The sequence below is a fragment of the Oncorhynchus mykiss genome, chromosome 9, assembly GCF_013265735.2.
Source record: "Oncorhynchus mykiss isolate Arlee chromosome 9, USDA_OmykA_1.1, whole genome shotgun sequence".
In the NCBI taxonomy this organism is placed as follows: domain Eukaryota; kingdom Metazoa; phylum Chordata; class Actinopteri; order Salmoniformes; family Salmonidae; genus Oncorhynchus; species Oncorhynchus mykiss.
This window is the reverse complement of record NC_048573.1, coordinates 74,567,165-74,582,900: the sequence shown is the minus strand read 5'-3', so window position 1 is coordinate 74,582,900 and position 15,736 is coordinate 74,567,165. Positions and strand designations below refer to the sequence as shown.

Below are 15,736 nucleotides of genomic sequence, written 5' to 3'. Positions count from 1 at the left end.
GAACTCTAGAGTTCTGTCAGAGTGACCAATGGGTTTTTGGTCACCTCCCTGACCAAAGCCCTTCTCCCTGATCGCTCAGTTTGCCCGGGCGGCCAGCTCTAGGAAGAGTCTTGGTGCTTCCAAACTTCTTCCATTTAAGAATGATGGAGGCCACTGTGTTCTTTGGGGACCTTCAATGCTGCAGAAATGTTTTGGTACCCTTCCCCAGATCTGTGCCTCGACACAATCCCTTCTTGGAGCTCTACGGGCAATTCCTTTGACCTCATGTCTTGGTTTTTGCTCTGACATGCACTGTCAACTGTGGGACCTTATTTCAACAGGTGTGTGTGCCTTTCCAAATCATGTGCAATGAATTGAATTTACCACAGGTGGACTCCAATCAAGTTGTTGAAACATCTCAAGGACGATCAATGGAAACAGGATGCAGCTGATCTCAATTTAGTCTCCTAGCAAAGGGTCTGAGTACTTATGTAAATAAGGTATTTCTGTCTTTTATTTTTAATACATTTGCAAACATTTAAAAACAAAACACTTTTTGTTATAATCTGTTATAATTCTGTTATATTCTCCACCTGGCACAGCCAGAAGAGGACTGGCCACCCCTCATAGCCTGGTTCCTCTCTAGGTTTCTTCCTAGGTGTTTGCCTTTCTAGGGAGTTTTTCCTGGCCACCGGGCTCCTGCACCTGCATTGCTTGCTGTTTGGGGTTTTAGGCTGGGTTTCTGTACAGCACTTTGAGATATCAGCTGATGTACGAAGGGCTATATAAATACATTTGATTTGATTTGATTTGATTTAGAAACATCTCAAGGATGATCAATGGAAACAGGATGAACCTGAGCTCAATTTCGAGTCTCATAGCAAAGGGTCCGTATGCTTATGTAAATAATGTATTTCTGTTTTTGCTTTGTCATGATTGGGTATTGTGTGTAGATTTCTGAGGGATGATCAACTATAGAATAAGTCTGTAATGTAAAATGTGGAAAAAGTCGACAGGTCTTGTGTCCTTTCCCAAAAGCATTGTGTCTGTGGGCTGTAGGGTAGCCTAGTGGTTAGAGCGTTGTTCAAACCCCTGAGCTGACAAGGTACACATCTGTTGTTCTAACTAAAGCGTTACCAGGCTAAGCTTCAAACCGTACATTAAACTAAAGCGTTACCAGGCTACGCCCTGGGGCGGCAGGGTAGCATACTGGTTAGAGCGTTGGACTAGTTCAAAAGTTCAAATCCCCGAGCTGACAAGGTAAAAATCTGTCGTTCTGCCCCTGAACAGGAAGTTAACCCACTGTTCCTAGGCCATCATTGAAAATAAGAATTTGTTCTTAACTGACTTGCCTAGTTAAATAAAGGTTAAAAATAATATATATATTTTTTAAATCTGCTTATTAATTTGTAGCGTTTTGGACTTCAAAACTCTTTTAAACATTGTGTGTTTGAGCTCTAGTCTGTGAGTCAGAATGGTTTTTAGCTACAAACTATTATTATGACCCAAAAGACTCCCAAACAGTACATGTTTTACTCTGTGACATCATCACAATTTACACAAGAGTCGTTTGGGATGCAGACAAGCTTTCTGTCTGTCCCAAGGGGGACATGTTTTAGTTTGGGGGTGGGGGGCACTACACAGCTGATTCAAAACATTTAACTAACCATCAAGCTTTGATCATTTGAATCAGCTGTGTAGTGTTAGGGCCAAAAACCAAAACGTGCACCCCTTGGGGAGAGGGGAGGGGAGGAGGGGAGGGGGTGGAAGAGAGGAGGGGAGGAGGGGGTGGGAGAGAGGAGGAGAGGGGGGATGAGGGTGTGGGAGAGGGTAGGAGAGGGGGTGGGAGAGAGGAGGGGAGGGGAGGGGAGGGGAGGAGGGTGTGGGAGACTACTAGACTACTGTTATAACCCCTAACACTAGACTACTGTTATAACCCCTCACACTAGACTGTTGTTATAACCCCTCACACTAGACTACTGTTATAACCCCTCACACTAGACTGTTGTTATAACCCCTCACACTAGACTGTTGTTATAACCCCTCACACTAGACTGTTGTTATAACCCCTCACACTAGACTGTTGTTATAACCCCTCACACTAGACTGTTGTTATAACCCCTCACACTAGACTGTTGTTATAACCCCTCACACTAGACTACTGTTATAACCCCTCACACTAGACTGTTGTTATAACCCCTCACACTAGACTGTTGTTATAACCCCTCACACTAGACTACTGTTATAACCCCTCACACTAGACTACTGTTATAACCCCTCACACTAGACTGTTGTTATAACCCCTCACACTAGACTACTGTTATAACCCCTCACACTAGACTGATGTTATAACCCCTCACACTAGACTGTTGTTATAACCCCTCACACTAGACTGTTGTTATAACCCCTCACACTAGACTGTTGTTATAACCCCTCACACTAGACTTTTTTTAATTTATTTTTTATTTTTTATTTTTTATTTCACCTTTATTTAACCAGGTAGGCTAGTTGAGAACAAGTTCTCATTTGCAACTGCGACCTGGCCAAGATAAGGCATAGCAGTGTGAACAGACAACACAGAGTTACACATGGAGTAAACAATTAACAAGTCAATAACACAGTAGAAAAAAGGGGAGTCTATATATACATTGTGTGCAAAAGGCATGAGAAGGTAGGCAAATAATTACAATTATGCAGATTAACACTGGAGTGATAAATGATCAGATGGTTATGTACAGGTAGAGATATTGGTGTGCAAAAGAGCAGAAAAATAAATAAATAAAAAACAGTATGGGGATGAGGTAGGTGAAAATGGGTGGGCTATTTACCAATAGACTATGTACAGCTGCAGCGATCGGTTAGCTGCTCAGATAGCAGATGTTTGAAGTTGGTGAGGGAGATAAAAGTCTCCAACTTCAGCGATTTTTGCAATTCGTTCCAGTCACAGGCAGCAGAGAACTGGAACGAAAGGCGGCCAAATGAGGTGTTGGCTTTAGGGATGATCAGTGAGATACACCTGCTGGAGCGCGTGCTACGGATGGGTGTTGCCATCGTAACCAGTGAACTGAGATAAGGCGGAGCTTTACCTAGCATGGACTTGTAGATGACCTGGAGCCAGTGGGTCTGGCGACGAATATGTAGCGAGGGCCAGCCGACTAGAGCATGCAAGTCGCAGTGGTGGGTGGTATAAGGTGCTTTAGTGACAAAACGGATGGCACTGTGATAAACTGCATCCAGTTTGCTGAGTAGAGTGTTGGAAGCAATTTTGTAGATGACATCGCCGAAGTCGAGGATCGGTAGGATAGTCAGTTTTACTAGGGTAAGTTTGGCGGCGTGAGTGAAGGAGGCTTTGTTGCGGAATAGAAAGCCGACTCTTGATTTGATTTTCGATTGGAGATGTTTGATATGGGTCTGGAAGGAGAGTTTTGAGTCTAGCCAGACTACTGTTATAACCACTCACACTAGACTGTTGTTATAACCCCTCACACTAGACTACTGTTATAACCCCTCACGCTAGTCTACTGTTATAACCCCTCACACTAGACTACTGTTATAACCCCTCACACTAGACTACTGTTATAACCCCTCACTAGACTGTTGTTATAACCCCTCACACTAGACTACTGTTATAACCCCTCACACTAGACTACTGTTATAACCCCTAACACTAGACTACTGTTATAACCCCTCACACTAGACTGTTGTTATAACCCCTCACACTAGACTACTGTTATAACCACTCACGCTAGTCTACTGTTATAACCCCTCACACTAGACTACTGTTATAACCCCTCACACTAGACTACTGTTATAACCCCTCACACTAGACTACTGTTATAACCCCTCACACTAGACTAATGTTAGAACCACTCACACTAGACTACTGTTATAACCTCTCACACTAGACTGTTGTTATAACCCCTCACACTAGACTACTGTTATAACCCCTCACACTAGACTACTGTTATAACCCCTCACACTAGACTACTGTTATAACCCCTCAAACTAGACTATTGTTATGACCCCTCACACTAGACTACTGTTATAACCCCTCACACTAGACTACTGTTATAACCCCTCACACTAGACTTCTGTTATAACCCCTCACACTAGACTACTGTTATAACCCCTCACACTAGACTACTGTTATAACCCCTCACACTAGACTGTTGTTATAACCCCTCACACTAGACTACTGTTATAACCCCTCACACTAGACTGTTGTTATAACCCCTCACACTAGACTACTGTTATAACCACTCACACTAGACTGTTGTTATAACCCCTCACACTAGACTACTGTTATAACCCCTCACACTAGACTACTGTTATAACCCCTCACACTAGACTACTGTTATAACCCCGCACACTAGACTATTGTTATAACCCCTCAAACTAGACTTCTGTTATAACCCCTCACACTAGACTACTGTTATAACCCCTCACACTAGACTACTGTTATAGCCCCTAGACTACTGTTATCACCCCTCACACTAGACTATTGTTATAACCCCTCACACTAGACTACTGTTATAACCCCTAACACTAGACTACTGTTATAACCCCTCACACTAGACTGTTGTTATAACCCCTCACACTAGACTACTGTTATAACCCCTCACACTAGACTACAGTCATAACCCCTCACACTAGACTACTGTTATAACCCCTCACACTAGACTGTTGTTATAACCCCTCACACTAGACTACTGTTATAACCCCTCACACTAGACTACTGTTATAACCCCTCACACTAGACTACAGTTATAACCCCTCACACTAGACTACTGTTATAACCCCGCACACTAGACTATTGTTATAACCCCTCAAACTAGACTTCTGTTATAACCCCTCACACTAGACTACTGTTATAACCCCTCACACTAGACTACTGTTATAGCCCCTAGACTACTGTTATCACCCCTCACACTAGACTATTGTTATAACCCCTCACACTAGACTACTGTTATAACCCCTAACACTAGACTACTGTTATAACCCCTCACACTAGACTGTTGTTATAACCCCTCACACTAGACTACAGTTATAACTCCTAGACTATAGTTATAACCCCTAACACTAGACTACTGTTATAACCCCCTGTTATAACCCCTCACACTAGACTACTGTTATAACCCCTCACACTAGACTACAGTTATAACCCCTAGACTATAGTTATAACCCCTAACACTAGACTACTGTTATAACCCCCTGTTATAACCCCTCACACTAGACTACTGTTATAACCCCTCACACTAGACTACAGTTATAACCCCTAGACTATAGTTATAACCCCTAACACTAGACTACTGTTATAACCCCCTGTTATAACCCCTCACACTAGACTACTGTTATAACCCCTCACACTAGACTACAGTTATAACCCCTAGACTATAGTTATAACCCCTAACACTAGACTACTGTTATAACCCCCTGTTATAACCCCTCACACTAGACTACTGTTATAACCCCTCACACTAGACTACAGTTATAACCCCTAGACTATAGTTATAACCCCTAACACTAGACTACTGTTATAACCCCCTGTTATAACCCCTCACACTAGACTACTGTCATAACCCCTCACACTAGACTGTTGTTATAACCCCTCACACTAGACTACTGTTATAACCCCTCACACTAGACTACAGTTATAACCCCTCACACTAGACTACTGTTATAACCCCTCACACTAGACTACTGTTATAACCCCTCACACTAGACTACAGTTATAACCCCTCACACTAGACTACAGTTATAACCCCTCACACTAGACTACTGTTATAACCCCTCACACTAGACTACTGTTATAACCCCTCACACTAGACTACAGTTATAACCCCTCACACTAGACTACAGTTATAACCCCTCACACTAGACTACTGTTATAACCCCTAGACTACAGTTATAACCCCTCACACTAGACTACTGTTATAACCCCTAGACTACTGTTATAACCCCTCACACTAGACTACAGTTATAACCCCTAGACTACAGTTATAACCCCTCACACTAGACTACTGTTATAACCCCTAGACTACTGTTATAACCCCTCACACTAGACTACAGTTATAACCCCTAGACTACTGTTATAACCCCTCACACTAGACTACTGTTATAACCCCTCACACTAGACTACAGTTATAACCCCTCACACTAGACTACAGTTATAACCCCTCACACTAGACTACTGTTATAACCCCTAGACTACAGTTATAACCCCTCACACTAGACTACAGTTATAACCCCTAGACTACTGTTATAACCCCTCACACTAGACTACAGTTATAACCCCTCACACTAGACTACTGTTATAACCCCTAGACTACAGTTATAACCCCTCACACTGGTGCCACAATAGAGAGAAGACGAAGAAAACGTGGTGTTTTTGGATATTGATTAGCGATTGTCAAGGATGCAGATCAATTCCAGCAGTTTGTTGTTCAGATTATTTGTTTGCGAATTGTGATCTATGGGCAAAGAGAGCTTCAAACGCTGTTTATTGATTGTGGAGTTTGAATAGTGTGAGAAGACAATATACTGTATTTGGTGAGAATCACGCCGTATGGCTTTAAGTCCATTCTTGCTCTTAAAGGGGCAGTAGCCTACCTTGGGAGTACCTTTTTCAATTGCAGCATTATTTAATCTGCAGTTATTATTCTGCTATTTATTCTGTTACCAATAATTTATTTGTACATGTTAATAGTATCTTCTGATTACAATTAGATGAGACAATATTTGTAATCTATTAGCTTCCAAAATATAAGTATATATCTATCAGTGTGATGACAACATTCTGATGGAATGGCTCGTCCTGCACATGGTAAAACCCCCAGAATGCATTGAGTGAATGTTGGGAAAAGATCTTGGTACCTTTCTATACAAAACAATGTGAATGAAAACGGGACTCGGACCACAAAACAGATGAAGAGATCAGGCAAAAGGGTTGAGTCCTCATTCAAAGGGAACGGAGCTCTTTTGACTTTAAAAAGAGGACTTAGAGAGAACGCCAAGAGTGTGCAAAGCTGTCATCAAGGCAAATGGTGGCTCCATTGAAGAATGTCAAATATAAAATATATTTAGATTTGTTTAACACTTTTTTTGGTTACTGCATGATTCCATATGTGTTATTTCATAGTTCTGATGTCTTCACTATTATTCTACAATGTAGAAAACAGTTTTAAAAAATAAAGAAAACCCTTGAATGAGCAGGTGTGTCCAAACTTTTGACTGGTTGAGTTCAGCAAATAACAAAGAGAGACTCCTTGTCACGGATTGAAATTGAAGGGGATTTAACTTGCCACTGGGATCCTTTTTAGTGAGCAGAGGGACACTAGTTCACGCCGAGGTATCGACAGGGACAGTGAGAGAAGCGATACAGTGACACTGGTTACATCCGCAATCAATTTTCAACTTTGTCACCGACAAACAACAAGGGAGCATTGATCGCAGTGTGAAAACGATCTCGTCCTCATCTAGCTAGCTAGCTACTGTAGCAAGTAAGGAAGGTTTTTTTAGGGACAAACAGACAGGCTTTGTACTGTGCTGCAGCAAGGCAAGGCTACATGATGAACAGTAAGGGACAGAGAGCCCTGGGGGACTCCTTTAGTAACTGCAGCGGAGTCTGAGATGTGACTGTTGAGGTTTGTGAGGTGTAGGGTTGTACTGTTGTTTCCTACTGTGCTGCAGCTAGGCAGGAACAGGACGTCCCATTGATCCAGCTGTCAGGAGAGGCACTTTACTGGAATAGATGTGAGGATTAATCCCAAAATTGCACCCTATTCCTTATGTAGTTCTCTACTTTTGACATAGGGCTCTGGTCAAAAGTAGTGCACTAAATAGGGACTGGGGTGCCATTTTGGGACAACGCTAGCGTGCTCGTAATAATCCGAAAGGGTAAGAAGACATTCAGGTTCGGATGAGCTCTCAGAACTACAGAGTGGGAAGACATGTTTAATGTCATGTGGTTATGTCCCAAATGAAACCCTATTCCCTATTTAGTGCACTACTTTTGACAATGGCACTAAAGTTGTGCACATTATAGAGAATAGGGTTCAGTTTGGGATGCATCCTAGATAAAAGCTTTGAACTGGATTTGCGAGCATCTTCATAATCTCCCCCAGAGAGAGAGAGAGAGAGAGAGAGAGAGAGAGAGAGAGAGAGACAGAGAGAGAGAGAGTTTCTTCTTCACACCAGTGACAAGTGGTTCTTTAAAAAAAAAAATTATTAACTTAGAAATCGTCTTTTGAAGTTGATTTGATTCAGGCTCCCTTCAGGCTGCCAAGTCAGGGTTCGTAAATTTGTATATATATATATATCCCCTGAATTGTGTTTTGTATTACAGAGCTATAGGGCTGTCAAGAGTTCTCAGCTGCTTGGGTTTAGAGGCAGTTTTAAAAGGCAGGCTGTCAGAAAAGTTAAAGCAAATGTCACAGTCAAAGTGATTATACGCTGAGGAAGGGGAAAAAAATCTGAATTAAAAGCTTGTGGACAGTTCTTCAACCTCAAGGTGTTGGGTTTTGAGTGTATTTTGGATTCTGTTATGTAATTTATTCGTATGTTGATTTGTTTATTTTGTGAGTGAAAAGGCATCAACAACAGAAGAGAGTGTCTATTTGAGAGTCATTCCAGCTGTCTACGGTCAACAGCAGAAGATATAATGACTCCCAAATAGACACTCTCGTCTGTTGTCGAACGTGGACAGATACAATGAGGAATGCTTGTCCAACAGTCTTGAAGGAGTTCCCACGTATGCTGAGCACTTGTTGGCTGCTTTTTCTTCCCTCTGCGTTCCAACTCATCCCAAACCATCTCAATTGGGGTTGAGGTCATGGTGATTGTGGAGGCCAGGTCATCTGATGCAGCACTCCATTACTCTCCTCGCGGTTTAGCCATAATTATGACTTTGTGGCTGTTGCAACTTAGTGACGACATTGTACACGAGCTCCAACTGATTCCTGTTCATTTTCTTATTACGCGTGACAAGCAAAGTCTAACTCTCGTGAGAAAGGACTGTCTGTCTTGGGGGGGGGGCATATAGTCGGCCTCAGAGCCAATGAGAAGAAAGAAGGGGATTTGTCAGGGAACTCCCCTGAACACTTGCTGCATTCAAACCAAATTGTCCTGAACAAGTAAAATAATTTGGGATCTGGACATTTAATGAGTTGGATTTAGCCCATTTTTTTGATTAGACATACGAGGATGAATATTACATATCATGTAAGGATATCTATTGAAATTATCATTTTTTTGAGAAATATGAATACATACATGAACAGGTAATGACTACAGATTTTGATACGTTTCTGAAAAGATGTGTATTCCTTCATACCTTAGTAGAAAGGCTTAGATATATCAGAATGTTGACCCTTTCCAGGGTTAGAATATTAGACAAATAGACTATTACAAAAGTATGTGGACACCCCATTCAAATCTTTTGATTCCGCCATTTCATCCACACCCGTTGCTGACAGGTGTATAAAACAACCATGCAATCTCCATAGACAAACACTGGTAGGAGAATGCCTTACTAAAGAGCTTATTGACTTTCAACGTGGTGTAACGGATGTGAAATAGCTAGCTAGTTAGCGGTGGTGTGCGCTAAATAGCCTTTCATGACGTCACTTGCTCTGAGACCTTGAAGTAGTGGTTCCCCTTGCTCTGCAAGGGCCGCGGCTTTTGTGGAGCGATGGGGAACGATGCTTCAAGGGGTGACTGTTGTTGATGTGTGCAGAGGGTCCCTGGTTCGCGCCCGGGTATGGGCGAGGGGACGGTCTAAAGTTATACTGTTACAGTGGCACGTTCATAGGATGCCACCTTTCCAACAAGTCAGTTTCTGCCCTGCTAGAGCTGCCCCAGTTCAACTGTAAGTGCTGTTATTGTGAAGTAGAAACGTCTAGGAGCAACAACGGCTCAGCCGTAAAGTGGTAGGCCACACAAGCTAAACCGAACGGGACCGCCGAGTGCTGAAGTGGCTTTAGTGCGTAAAAATCGTCTGTCCTCTGGAAGCAATGTCAGCACAAGAACTGTTCGTCGGGAGCTTCATGAAATGGGTTTCCATGGCCGAGCAGCCGCACACAAGCCTAAGATCACCGTGCGCAATGCCAATCGTCAGTTGTGGTATAAAGCTCGCCGCCATTGGACTCTGGAGCAGTGGAAACGTATTCTCTGGAGTGATGAATCACTCTTCACCATCTGGCAGTCTGAGAGATGAATCTGGGTTTGGCGGATGCCAGGGGAACTTTGCCATGCATAGTGCCAACTGTAAAGTTTGGTGGAGGAGGAAAAATGGTCTGCGGCATGCGCATCATGTGTCTGCCTTGAACGTGTCTAACCCCAGATATCTTCTTGGACTCATACAGTAGCAGGGAGATTTCAGAGGTCAGGATTGGATGCATGTTGAAACTGTCCCATTACAGAGAAATCCTAGCTCCGCATATTCAATGAATTAAGGACATGAGTATCTGGAGAATGGCTACTACTTATTTCATAAAATGTCAGCTATCTGGAAATATATAGATAAAGGTAAACCCCTGATATTGACCCCTTTCGCCCAGTGGTATGTGTTTTTGAGTGATGCAAAGAGACGGACTTCCTAGCAGTAATTTGATTGATTATCCTCTCTGCTCAATCCTCCTACTGTACTAAACCCTTGGTCCTATGTACTAAACGCTTGGTCCTATGTACTAAACCCTTGGTCCTATGTACTAAACTCTTGGTCCTATGTACTAATCCCTTGGTCCTATGTACTAATCCCTTGGTCCTATGTGCTAAACCCTTGGTCCTATGTGCTAATCCCTTGGTCCTATGTACTAATCCCTTGGTCCTATGTGCTAAACCCTTGGTCCTATGTACTAATCCCTTGGTCCTATGTACTAAACCCTTGGTCCTATGTACTAATCCCTTGGTCCTATGTACTAATCCCTTGGTCCTATGTACTAAACCCTTGGTCCTATGTACTAATCCCTTGGTTCTATGTACTAAACCCTTGGTCCTATGTACTAATCCCTTGGTCCTATGTACTAATCCCTTGGTCCTATGTACTAATCCCTTGGCTCTATGCACTAAACCCCTCGTCCTATGTACTAAACCCTTGGTCCTATGTACTAATTCCTTGGTCCTATGTACTAAACGCTTGGTCCTATGTGCTAAACCCTTGGTCCTATGTGCTAAACCCATGGTCCTATGTACTAATCCCTTGGTCCTATGTACTAATTCCTTGGTTCTATGTACTAAACCCTTGGTTCTATGTACTAATCCCTTGGTCCTATGTACTAATTCCTTGGTTCTATGTACTAAACGCTTGGTCCTATGTGCTAAACCCTTGGTCCTATGTGCTAAACCCTTGGTCCTATGTGCTAAACGCTTGGTCCTATGTGGAAAACACTTGGTCCTATGTGCTAAACCCTTGGTCCTAGGTGTGTGTACAGGATGTGGGGTTTGGAGCCGAACACACATTTCTGTTGGACATTTGTAGATATTGGACAATGGTCTTCTTCTGTGTCCTGTCCCTGTAGGTGTGGTGTCCTAACCCCTACAGTAACCCTAACCTATGTCCTAACCCTTAACCCTTGTGTCCTAACCCCTACCCCTACAGTAACGCTAACCTATGTCCTAACCCTTAACCCTGGTGTCCTAACCCCTACCCCTACAGTAACGCTAACCTATGTCCTAACCCTTAACCCTTGTGTCCTAACCCTTGTGTCCTAACCCCTACCCTATGTCCTAACCCTTAACCCTTGTGTCCTAACCCCTACCCTATGTCCTAACCCTTAACGCTTGTGTCCTAACCCTTAACCCTTGTGTCCTAACCCTTAACCCTAGTGTCCTAACCACTACCCTATATCCTAACCCTTAACCCTCGTGTCCTAACCCCTAACATATGCCCTGTCCTCCTCCTAGGTGTAGAGTGTATCGTAGTCCTCCCAGACCCTCGTAGCTACTGGGACCCGGTGTTCGGCACCTGCGTTTTCCTCTTTTCCTTCCTCATCCCAGTGGCCATCATCAGTGTCTGCTACAGCCTGATGGTGAAGCGCCTTCGCAGCGTCCGCATCCTGTCCGGCTCCAAGGAGAAGGACCGCAACCTGCACCGCATCACTCGCATGGTCCTGGTCGTAGTGGCAGCCTTCGTGGTCTGTTGGACCCCAGTCCAGATCATGGCTCTGGCCCAGTCATTGGGCTTCAACCTGAGTAGCCTCCTCACCATGGCCCTGATGCACTTCTGTATCGCGCTGGGCTACGTCAACAGCAGTCTTAACCCAGTCCTCTACGCCTTCCTGGACGAGAACTTCAAGAGGTGCTTCAGGGAGTTCTGCCACCCGGGTCCGTTCCGCCTAGACAGCCGGCAGCAGTCGGGTCGGATGAGGAGCATCGCCCGCGAGGTGGCTTACAATTGCAAGACGGCGGATGGGAATACAAATCCCGCATGACTAGGCGTGGAGCTGCCCTTGGTCTGCCAGGAACCCCAGAACAACCACCACCAAAGGACAGGGAACTCCAACATGGAGCTCACCCAGATCACTACCCTCTAGCAGGATGTCGGCCCCCTGGGCTGGGGCCAAACGGGGAAAGGCCAAGGAAGAGGACCGGAGGTGGCCCAAGGCAGGGGCACTGTCCGAATGGCCTGGTTGGGGCCAGATCTGGGCCGGAGCTGTTTGGAGGCCTAACAGCAGGGTTAGGTAGTCTAACGGACCTTCTTCTAGGGACTAAGGGGCTTCTCTGTGTCTTTAGGGAACATGGATGTTATTAACATGTATGTCATGTTGTCTTTATTTAATTGGTTTAGCATTTTCAGGACGATTAAGTTCAGAGTTTAGGTCTATGTGCTTCATGGACAATTTACGCGAATGTCAACAGTTTTTGCTCACACTTATCTCAACTCTGAGTCTGTTGATTGGTTGATTAATTACGTTGTCATGGTCATTTTTTAAATGTTTGTTTTATAGATGCTTTTTTGTTTGTTTCTACGCTGTAGGTAATTACTTTAAGTGGATGTTATTAGTTTATTTCTGTTTTATTTTGTTCGAGAGAAACAATTTGTCTTATTCCATGGCCTTAAATACCAAACAAAGTCTGTATAAATACTATCCACTATCCTGGGATAAAGAGTGTCAGTTCTTGATGGTGCTGTACTGTAACTTTCCTTGTTTGTTTTGTATCACCTTGCAGGTGTTGTGTAGGAACAAACAACACAACACAACAGAGACTTGCTTGTTGAAGCCTTTATTATTCATTGTTACGATGAAATAATGGCAGATGATGATGCTGCCTGATGCTCCGCGTATGAATATTTCTGCTTGACGTCCTGTAAAAATGAAGCAAATATATTTTGTACTATAATTTGTTTGAATCCAGGCTATATCACATCTGGCTGTGATTGGGAGTCCCATAGAACGGCCCAGCGTCGTCCAGGTTTGGACGGTGTAGGCCGTCATTGTAAATAAGAATTTGTTCATAACTGACTTGCCGAGTTAAATAAAAAAAATAAAAAAAGTTACTCTGGATACATAACACGGTGTTACCCTGGATACATAACACGGTGTTACCCTGGATACGTGACATGGTGTTACCCTGGATACATAACACGGTGTTACCCTGGATACATAACACGGTGTTACCCTGGATACATAACACGATGTTACCCTGGATACAGAACACGGTGTTACCCTGGATACAGAACACGGTGTTACCCTGGATACATAACACGATGTTACCCTGGATACGTGACACGGTGTTACCCTGGATACATAACACGGTGTTACCCTGGATACATAACACGATGTTACCCTGGATACGTGACACGGTGTTACCCTGGATACATAACACGGTGTTACCCTGGATACATAACACGATGTTACCCTGGATACGTGACACGGTGTTACCCTGGATACATAACACGGTGTTACCCTGGATACATAACACGATGTTACCCTGGATACGTGACACGGTGTTACCCTGGATACATAACACGGTGTTACCCTGGATACATAACACGGTGTTACCCTGGATACATAACACGGTGTTACCCTGGATACATAACACGGTTTTCTTCTATATGCCTCCAAAGAGTATTCACACCCTTTTACTTTTTCCACACTTTGTTATGAATTGAACATTAAATTGAGATTGTTTTGTCACAAGACCCCGTAGTGTCAAAGTGGAATTATGTTTTTTGAATTAAAAAAAAACGGGGATAATAAAAAAACAATTAAAAAAGAAAAGCTGAAACATCAATAAGTTTTCAACCGTTTTGTAATGTGCTCAAAAAGGAACATAATAAGTTGCATGGACTCACTCTGTGTGCAGTAATAGTATTTAACATGTTTTTTGGAATCACTACCTCGTCTTTGTAGCCAACACATATAAGGTGAGTACTAGGCTGAAAAGTACCACCAGTACCGGGTAACCCAAAGGCCCAAGAGAGAGTGGGCAACCCAGAGTCCGATATCCCAATTATCTGTAAGGTCCCTAAGTCGAGCAGTGAATTTCAAACACAGATTCAACCACAAAGACCAGAGAGGTTTCCTAAAGTGTCACGAAGACGGGCTCCTATTGGAAGAAATGTAATATTCCTTAGAGCATGGTAAAGTTATTAATTACACTTTGGATGGTGTATCAATACACCCAGTCACTACAAAGATACGGCCGTGCTTCCTAACTCAGTTGCCGGAGAGGAAGGAAACCACTCAGGGATTTCACCATGAGGCCAATGGTGACTTTTAAAACAGTTAGAGTTTAATGGCTGTGATAGGAGAAAACTGAGGATGGGATCAACAACATTATAGTTTCTCCACAAAACGAACCTAATTAACATAGTGAAAAGAAGGAAGTCTGTACAGAATAAAATATTCCCAAACATGCATCCTGTTTGCAACAAAGGCACTAAAGTAATACTGCAGAAATATGTGGCAAAGCAAATCACTTTTTACCCTGAATACCTAAAATGTTATATTTGGGGCAAGTCCAATACAACACATTACTGAGTAACACTCTCCATATTTTCAAGCATAGTGGTGGCTGCACCATGTTATTGATATGCTTGTAGTCGAGAGAGTTTTTCAGGAAAAAAATAAATTGGGTTGAAGCTAAGCACAGGCAAATTCCTAGAGGAAAACCTGGTTCAGTCTGCTTTTCAACAGATACTGGGAGATTCCATCAACTTTCAGCAGGAAAATAACCTAAAACATAAGGCCAAATCTACAATGGAGTTGTTTACCAAGAAGGCAGTGAATGTTCCCGAGTCACCTGAAAATGGTTGTTTAGCGATCATCAACAACCAATTTGACAGAGCGTGAATAATTTTGAAAGAATAATGGGCAAAATGTTACACAATCCAGGAAGACTAACCTATAAAGACTCACAGCTGTGATCGCTGCTAAAGGTGATTCTAACATGTATTGACTTAGTGGGTTGAATACTTATCTAATCAAGATAGATTAGTGTTTAATTTTTTTATGATTTTTTTGGGGACAAATATTAGAATTTTTCTTCCAGAGTATTTTGTGTAGATAATGTACATTTAAAAAAAAAAAAAAAAAATTCAATCAATTTTAGTCCCTCTTTGTAACACAATGACACATGGACAAAGTCAAGGGGTGTGAATACTTTTTGGATGCACTGTATATGATGTGTATATATAACATGAATAACTCTGCATATATAACCTGGTGTCACTCTGTATATATATATAACGTGTTGTTACTCTGTATACATAGACGTGTTATATAAAAGTATGTAAAAGTGTTGTTCCAATCATCTA

General features: G+C 42.7%; 1 protein-coding gene across 1 annotated transcript in view; it reads left to right on the top strand.

The window, feature by feature from the left end:
• The window catches only part of LOC110516643 (nociceptin receptor-like), a 72,169-nt gene extending 57,609 nt beyond the window's left edge, over positions 1-14,560 (top strand). Inside the window, exon 4 of the mRNA XM_036989001.1 lies at positions 11,881-14,560. Coding sequence (XP_036844896.1) covers positions 11,881-12,407 — 527 coding nt within the window. The 3' untranslated portion in view covers positions 12,408-14,560. The remainder of the gene's footprint in view (positions 1-11,880) is intronic.
• Positions 14,561-15,736: the final 1,176 nt, after the last annotated feature.